Raw genomic sequence first — 9,243 nt, forward strand, 5'->3', positions numbered from 1 at the left:
TGTGAGAGATACTTATGTGAAATACTGTTCAGAGTATAGGACAAATAATACATGACATGAAGTAAATATTTGAGTGTGTATGAGAATTAATTTCTCCAGTAGCGCCCCCCATACCTTTGTAATCACCTCCATAACCATTTCAGCACTAAGGTTTTAGTGATGGAACTCTAGAGAAGGTCTCATGGACATGTATCTGTAGAGTCGGAGCATTTTAGTTTACAACACCGGTGTGGCAGACACTTGTATCTGTTCACTAGTTCAGGGAAAGGAACAAGGCCGTATTGCTTGTCTGATTGCTTGGAACTAAGCTGTACTGCTCAGATTTTTAAAACATTTGCAAACTGCTGGAGGACTTAATGAATTATTCAATTTCTTTGTTTTAACTCAAAAAGATTTGTAGAGGTCCTTAAATATTCTTAGGCCAGGAAAAGGTGCTAAACTCATAGTTGAACTTTTGACAATTCTGTATTTGTTTGAGCATATTTGCACAATGTAACATTTAACTCTGTCTGATTTGTTTCTCATTTTTTTGCTTTTTTGAAGTTTGCCAACTCAGTTCTGAGTCATGGAGAACAAGCAGCTTTTCCATATAAGAGGATATCATCAATTGATACAATATTTTGCTATTTTTTTCCCCTCAACTAAAGCTAATTTCTGTTTCTTTTTTTTTTTTTGAGCATCAGCACCCCAGTCTGATGAAGGCTCTGACATAGATTCTGAACCAGATTTACCTTTAAAAAGAAAGCAGCGTCGCAGCAGGACAACCTTCACGGCAGAGCAACTGGAAGAGCTGGAAAGAGCTTTTGAGAGGACACACTACCCTGATATTTATACTAGGGAAGAACTTGCGCAAAGAGCCAAACTCACAGAGGCTCGTGTCCAGGTATGTATTTAAAAGCTGTCTAACAAAGGGAATTTCCTTTTCTCTTAGCATGTTGGTCCTTTTATATTTTTAGGTGATCCTACTTTGGAGTAGAAGGAAAATGTGAAGCTACATTCTTTACAGCCTTAGGGGTTTTTGCATCTGTACGTGGACATCGATTTTCCAACTGCTTAAGACAGCTGCTTTGAAAAAAAATTTTGTGTTTTCCCCAGTAATTGTTCCATATTGAGCCTTTGGAGAAGCAGCGCTCTTATTCCATTTTGTTTTATGCATTTGACAGCACCCTGCATGTAATCAGGTCAGCTGTTGTGCCAGTTTATGGTTACTCAGCTGATTTAATCTGTTGTTATTTGGGTCTTTTGAGCATTAACAGAGGAGAGAGAAACAATTTAAAAAGGACAACGTGTCTATAGAGCCATGCAAGCGAGCAAGCTTACTGTTGCAGTATCTACGGTTTACTTTTAGGTTAGCTTTTGAAGTTGACTTGATTTAAACCTTGTAATAGCTCTTTTATCCCCACTGTCACTTTAACTCAAAAGAAAATAAACCCTCGAATAACTGCTAGGTCTTCACAACTTCTTGTAGATCTGGATTGTCAAAAAGAAGCTAATGTGCTGGAGGAATAAACCATGGAGTTGCTTTAAATTAAAAAAAAAAAAAAAAAAAACCACCTCGATTTTCAGATGTCCAGAAAAGTTCAAATAGCAGCCAAATAATTCTGGAATAAAATTCACCCTGGAGTTCAGGTTCAGGTTAGGACTTACTCGGTTTCACAGCAAAGAAGCATGTCCTGTGAAATGTTAATACCGCAGGCAGAATCCTCTGCTGCTCTTTCACTGCTTGACATCTAAGAGTCATTTGGAAAAGCACACCCTGTTTAAATCAGTCCGAGTTGCAAGTGTTCATAAGCAAATGTGCGGTTGGGTGACGGGCAAAATGTTGTAGCTTGTGATCTAACCAAGGAAGAGAAATGAGTGGTAAGTTGTGATCTAACCAAGGATACAGGTGAATTTGGTTGCTTTGGTGAGACACTGTTTTTATGTTTTGACCTTTGAAGCTTAGCCTGAGGCATTCAGACTCTGCAAACTGAAATAAGCAATACAAAATATCCCTCTGACTTTCTAAGACAAGCATGCCTATGGCAGCATGGCTGTATTTTTGAGTATCTATCTTGAAAGGTCCAGTCTTTTTCAGTTTTACCTGCTAAATGTTTTTGCAGAAAACTTCGCACCACATTTCTTGTAAGTGTTTGTTATGACCGTGAGAGAAAATCAGATGTATGGGTGAATTTGTGTGGAAGGCAAAGTCAGTGGTGCATGACACTTTTTAACATGCTTACTGAGTGAAATGCTTGCAAAACAGCTTCATATGTAGACTTGGGCCAGGTAAGACCAAATCAAGCCCTGGGAATCATCCACGCACAAACATAACAAAAGATAACTTCCTACACAGGTTCTGTTAGCAAGGCGAATGGGATCTAGGATATGATGGTTTGGGCTATGCGAGCTTCAGCGGAAAAATACGATAAAATGAAAAAGACCTTGTTCGTGTTTTTCTAAATCAATGACCCACAGCTAGAAGAAAAGCAGAACTCTCATTAGCATAACAGCTGTCTTAATGTGGCTTTAACCCTGTGACTTTTTACATTCCTTATGGCTTCCTTGGTTCCCTTGAGACACATCCTGTCTCACACCACTCCTATGATCTACAGCCTCACGAATTCCCCAGTACCTCTGACATATGGATGTTTTACCTAACCCAGCATGGAAGAAAGTTCCCAGTCAATCAATGATTAAAATACCAGAACAAAACCTTTCTGGATTAAAGATGAGCTGGGGTTGAAGTAGCCAGCCTGTGGGCAGTTTCCTCGTGCACTCCATCTGTCTGGTACCCTTGAAGCCTGGCAGAGTGATTTAGCAGTGGATTAAGGGATACAGGATTTGCCTTATCAGCATTCAGCACCTCTCTATAGCCCCTTAAAATAGCCACCTATGATGGGCATGAAATAAAAGATGACCTGTGAAAAGAAAATAACCCTAAGAGACTTGAGGCTGAGAGGGCTGGAAAGCCATACTGATGTAGCATTCAAGCTTCCTTAGTCACACTTCTTTTTTGGTAACAGTATGACAGAGATGAGAGATACCAAATTTTATATGGATATATACACAAAGATCTCTTTGACTGCTTCCTGATCAAGCATCATCTAAAAGAGCTAGCTCTTTGTAGCCCGAGTCCATCTGAGCCCAGAAAATTATTTTCTTCTCTGGAGCTGGAAGGACTAATTTTGTAGAGTTGCTTTACATTGTCTGGGAAGTTATTTAATTGATTACAACTGGACCAACCTTGCTATTCCCTCAGTCCCTCCATGTAGCGCTTGCATCTCGAGTTTTGTTTTTCCTACCCTGCCACCCCCATCCTTCCCCTCTCCTTCTATTCCCCAAGGCAGTCTCTGAACACCCGTGAAAGGAAGAGTCTTAAACCGCTGAATCATCTATTTTCTCACTTTCCCACTGTTGAAGGGTAACCAAATGCATGTTTCCAAGCTGGTTGGTTGGAGGGGGGAAAAAAGTCGCCTCTGGGCTTAGATCAAACTTAGAACATTTCAGCCCCTAAGGGGAATTTTTTGAAAGTTACAAGCAACTGAAAACAGGCTTTACGCTGTGAATGTTATTTGTGTACTTAATCACGGGGACAGGAGAGGCTTTTGGGGAAAGAAGTGTTGCAACAGACTCCACGTTGCCAGAGTCATGAGATGTGTAACTATAATCATTGCAAGTACTTCAGCACTGGGTGTAATAAGGAGTTAAAACACTCCCTGCAATTCCTCCTGCAGAGCCTTTCCACTCAAGGACCACGGAGTCTTTCTGCCCCGTGTTTGAGCCTGGATGTCATGTGGAGCCACGACAATGTCTTCTGCTGCCTCTTCCGAAGGCACACGGCTCTTTTTGCATGTTAGATGCAGCATGAAGGGGAACGTTCTTAGGTCTTGTGCATTCATCAGATACAATCCAGTAACATAAGCGAAGTCCCAAAGGATGAACCTTTATTTAAAAACAAAAATAAATTAAAAAAAGTAATACCCAGGGAATGTGAAGTTAGATTCACATGTTATGAGTAAAAATCACAACCATGCAGTGCTGTACTGGTCCAGTTTAAACCCTCATTAAAACCATCATTAAGTTGCAGTGCAGGCCCTTAAGGTCTGTGGCCTATTTTTACCGACTCAATCTGAAGGCGAATTCTAAAAGTGAAATTTTCCCCAGTGTAGATAAAGATCAAAGGCTCTTTCTGAGCTTCAGAGCAGTGCGGTTGTGGTTTCTGTAACAAATAGCGCATAAGGAATGAAGTGGGTAGCATCTTTTCTGGCCACCTTTTGATTCCCACATCAGGCTTATTTTTAGACCTGGAAGAACTGGGTGAACTTTGGCAGCAGCCTGGAGCCTGTTTCACATTGACAGTGGGAGGTGTTTAATTCAATCTTTTGGTAAAGGATTTTTAAACAAGGTTCAGGTTTGTCCCGTGGCAGGCAGAGGGCCAAGCGCCTGCCTTGGCTGGTGGGGACCGGCCAGTCAGACGAATCCTTTTGGGCTGCGTGCTGAAGGCAGGCCTCCCAAATGATCAGAAATGTGATGTGTGAGACACGTGTGTTGGCTTGTGTTGAGGATGTCCCCCAGCTATGGGACTGTGTGGGGCAGGAGGTCCTGGCGTGAGAAGCGGCTGGCATGTGGCCTTCCTGCATAACCCCAAACAGCAATGGGGGAAATTAGTTTGGACTCCATGAATAATGGTGAAAAAGCAGGGGAAGTCAGGAAGAATTCTGAAACGTGAGTACATCCTGTCCTGAAAAGACTCTTCTCTGCCAAATGCCAGGTTTAAATTGGTTTGCTTGAAAACTTCCAAAAAAAAGAATTTTGTTTAACAAAATAGCATGTCTAAAAATTCAGGCAGATCTCTCCAGGCTACTAGGATGGGGTTGAATGTTCCCATGTCAAACTTGTAATCAGCTTGTAAGCTTTTGTAAAAAGCTTATTACAGCCTCAGCAAATAGAACAAGTCCCAAGAGCTCAGAAATCTTGAGTAGCTGGAAGAAAAATGTTAAAAAAAAATATTTTTTTTTTTTAAGTGCTTTACTTGCATATTGTTTTCTTTGTTTCACTGTGGTACAGGGAGGGGCAGAGATGATTTGGAGAAGAAGATAGTGGGGGGGGAAGTGAGAGAAGAAATGATGACTCTGAAGCTAGTAGTAAGGTTTGAAAGCTCTGAAGTCCAGTCTTTCAGCTTTAATAGTCTCTTCTCAGTAGCAAACAGTGAAAAGAATTCACTGGGAAATCATGGGGGAGGGAGGACCTGTGCCAAAAAAAGTCTTTATTTGCCCTCAGCTCCTCTGAAACGGTTTGAGTTTGTACGCTGAACTGCACTGTCCTACGGGGAAATGGGGCAAAGGAATGTGGGACAGATTCAGGAACGTTTAAGACCTTTCAGCAGATCTTTACAGTTATTCCTGATGTGGTTTATGGATAATTTATAGTGCCTCTTTTTGAGGCTGTTCCTTGCATCATATATAGGGTAAAGAAAGAAAATGCTGTGTGCGTTCTTGTAGTAGATGACCCTGTAATTGCAGAATTTTTTTTTTGTTTTTTTCCCCCTGGGGTTAAGGAGAAATTCTTATGGGTAAATTAGCCAACTACAAACATATGCAGGCCCAAGATGACATTTTTAAATATAAAGGAAAAGGGATGTGATTTTGATTCTCTTTTTCTGGTCCCTTCTGCCTAAGGGCTCAAATTAGTGGCACTTTAATTTATAAATACACAGTTCAATTTGCTTATTACTCAATATTTTGCAGAACTGTTCAGCTGCAGTGTTTTAGAAGTATTTATGTAGGACTGAGTCAAAGTCTTTTCAGAGAAACCTATGAGAGTTGAGTATGTTCGATCACACTGGGAGGTGGTTGGAAGTCCTTGTTCCCTTTGGCACACCCTAGTGATTTTTTTAGTCTTTTTTTCTTCTTTTTGTTGTTGTTGTGTGGGGTTTTTGAGGTTTTTTGTTTGATTGTTTGTTTGTTTGCTTGCTTTAAAAGAACTCTGGTTTCCATCACATTGATAATTCTGTGTGTCGCAACCAGCATGACCTCCCATCACCATAAACAACAGCTCCTGGCGGACCCCAGGCAGAGAACCTGCAGCCTCACGGTGTTCCCGCTGGTGGTCACGGCGGGTTGTTCTCGGCAGGCTAGCAGTTCTGCTTTGGGATGCTGTCAGGCAACAGGCCTATCCATGGTGTGCCCCCGTGCGTACACAGTAGACCCCATTCCTGTGAGGCTGGGGGTGTGCGGATGTCGCAGTGAAGCTGATTGACCAACTAGTTGTTGCTAAAACACAATTCTGTGTCTACTCTTTCTTCTTCCTACGGCTGGTCCCTGGCAGTGCTGTCCCTGGAACTCACCTGCCACCACGGTGAGTGGTGGAGGATGGAAATTCACCCAACTGCCAAAAAAGCTTTTGGGTTTTTTTTCCCCTCCTTTTTCCTGCTGTTCTGTGCTCTCCAAATGAACTCCCGGTTGGGTCAGGCAGGCACAAGCACTGGTTTCAGCTGCTGGCCTGGCGAGGGGGTGACAGTGCCTGCACAGTCTGCTCTGAAGGCTGCTAAAGTAAAGGTAGGTCTGGCATCTGCAGGGACTGCAGACCGTGCACTGCGGGTGTCTTTAGAAGTCTCACTTCTTTAGAACTTTAGAAGAAAACTTTAGAAGTTTTCTTCTTCAGCCTCCCCTCTTCGCAAGGCAGCCCCACTGCTTCTGGCAGACCCCAGGTTCATTCCCTGCCACCACACCCACCCTGGACTCCTGCTTCCAGCCTGGTGGACATGTGAATTTTGCGGGGTGGGAGAGGCAGTTACCATGAAAAATATCATAAGGCAAAAGGGGAAAAAAACCAAAAAACCCACTCTGTCTAAAATTAGAAGTGCCGTTAACAATACATCAGTCTTTTGACTTTGTGCGTTTTTGGCACTCATGCTTGCAATGGTCAGGACAGCGTTTAAAAAAATATCCACGGGTTTCCTGCAAAATTCACATCTCGAATGTTTTGCCCTGTTGGTTCAGAGATCTTTTTGCCTTAAAAGCACATAGAGCACTCTGTGTTTACGATCAGACTGTTGAAATGTCAAGGCTAATTACACTAGTGTGTTCCCAAGTGAATAAATGCATCTTTTAAAGAATATCCTGTTGAGATCAACGAAATAAGATGTTGGCATGATCACTTGCAAACTACTTAAAGGAAAAATGATAATAAAAACCAGGATCTAAATATTGGAAAATAGAGATGGGAGAAACCTATTAGTTCACCTCATCCATTCTACATTGGTGCAAGGTTGTGTGGTTTTGGGGTTTTTTTAATATTCTGTTGCGGAGTGATTTCTCTTTTGGTCAGTCTAGTTCCAGATGGTTGAAAAACTGGAGCCTCCAATACTTACTTCCCTTAAAGGACTGCTGGGTGGTTTTTTTTCCCCCTTTTGCTCTAAGTTTCATCCTCTTCAGTTCTGCTTTTGAGATGTAAATTTTGGCCAGACACTGGGGTTCAATTTTGTTTCCAAATCATCTGGGTAATTTACATTCCATCTTTGAAAACAACAGAGGAACTGGGGAGCCAGAGCCTCACTAAGATGAATGTGACTTGGCTTCTGGCACAGACATCACTTTTGGATGCTCGGGCCCCCCAGATAAGCCATGTTTGCTCTGTCCGTGTCTGCATTTGCACCAACACAAGTAGATCGTATTCCTTCAGACACAGTACTGCTTGTGTGAGAACGCTGTATTTTGAGTCTCCAAAATGCAGTAGCTTGCTTATCCGCCGCTTTTGCTCCTGTGGGGGAATCTGGTGTGGTCATGGCCATTTGAAGTACTGTCTAGGATCACGCTATCTTCTGCCGAGATCCGTGCTGTTGCTGGTGAAGGCAATGCACCAAATGCGTTAGTTCATCAGATTAAGTAGACGTAGATGGTTGGGAGTTGGCTTTCTGTTACGCCCGCTGTAGGGTGGCACTTTGTGACAGTGCGACGCTGGTGGTCTTCACCAGGGGCTGCGTTATGCTCCGAGCATCTCTGCGTCCAGGTGACGATCGCTTCCCTCTCGGAAGGGAGGTTGGGGGGGAACAGAAGCATCCTGTGGGTTCCTGCTAGATTTGAAAAGGCCACTCCTAAGATGAGGATTTTGTCGTGCTGGTGGAAGTTGAAATTTGCTGAACGTCAGAGGACACTGTGTTCAAATCGTGTTGGAAATGTACAGACAATAGAAGATGCTTCCCCGGGTGTTCACAATATGTTTGTAAGCAGACACATTGGCTTGTGTTGACTAGATTTATATTTAAGTCTTGGCTTGATATTGGCAAAATTTTTCAAATTTCTTTAATTAGTGGTAATAGTGCACGTGGATTCTTCGTGATATGTGCAAAGAATTATTTAAAAAATAATTTTCTGAACTCTTGAGAATAAGTCAAGGCAGCAAAAAAATAACATAAATCATTTCAGTTAACATACAAAGCATATAATTGATACTAATTAAAGTTTGGGGTCTGGCTGATTTTAATAAACATTACATAAAATGTAAATAAAATATCGAGGCTTGAATTACTTAGTTTTAAGTATTTTTTCTTGACTTTCCAAAACCAGTTTTCAACTTCTTAACTCTCCCATTTAATTTTATTTTTATTTTTTTATTCCTGTCTTATTGTTACATTATTTCTTCTTTGTGTTCTGTCACATACAACATCTGAAACCTGCAGTTGCCTGGTATGAAATGGGACTTAAACACAGTTGCAAACAAAATTTCAGGCCATGTGAAAAGAGTGAGGCTGTGACAGTAGACAGTAATGATAGTAAAAACTATTGTGTTAAAACATCCAGAATTACAGATTCAGAGCTTCAGTGTGTTCATTTGTTATAAAAAAAAAAAGTGTGATTGTAAGAGTTGGGGCCACACTTACGGTCTTTTTAAAGATAAATTACTTCTAGTATTTTTACTAAGGCTGGTCCAAAGCCCATTAAAATCAAAGGGAAACAAGTACGTATGTGGCTCAGACCCCTGGTGCTTACTGTAAAGGTGTGGGTTGGGTGGTTTGTTGTTGTTGTGGGGTTTTTTTGTTTTGTTTTTTTTAAATATGCCTCTGTGGTTCTGTAGTGATGAGTGTGTGCGGTATTAGTGGCAGTTAGACTCAGTCTGCAGGTTTGAATTTGTTCAAGGGCTTTTGGTGAGCTAATTTCGGCCTAACTGCGGTGCCAGTCAGGTGCTGTTTGCCTTCCTGCCGCCCGGGGAACGTCAGAAGCTGGGACCAGCGGCAGAAGGTGGGTGCTGTGGCTGACGGGG

General features: G+C 41.9%; 1 protein-coding gene across 1 annotated transcript in view; it reads left to right on the forward strand.

Moving 5' to 3' along the window:
- Nucleotides 1-677: 677 nt before the first annotated feature.
- The window catches only part of LOC104616443 (paired box protein Pax-3), a gene marked incomplete at its 5' end in the record, with an annotated part of 25,631 nt that continues 17,065 nt past the window's right edge, over nt 678-9,243 (forward strand). The window contains one exon of the mRNA XM_010281455.1: nt 678-883. Coding sequence (XP_010279757.1) covers nt 678-883 — 206 coding nt within the window. The remainder of the gene's footprint in view (nt 884-9,243) is intronic.

Source organism: Phaethon lepturus, unplaced genomic scaffold, assembly GCF_000687285.1.
Source record: "Phaethon lepturus isolate BGI_N335 unplaced genomic scaffold, ASM68728v1 scaffold10802, whole genome shotgun sequence".
In the NCBI taxonomy this organism is placed as follows: Eukaryota; Metazoa; Chordata; class Aves; order Phaethontiformes; family Phaethontidae; genus Phaethon; species Phaethon lepturus.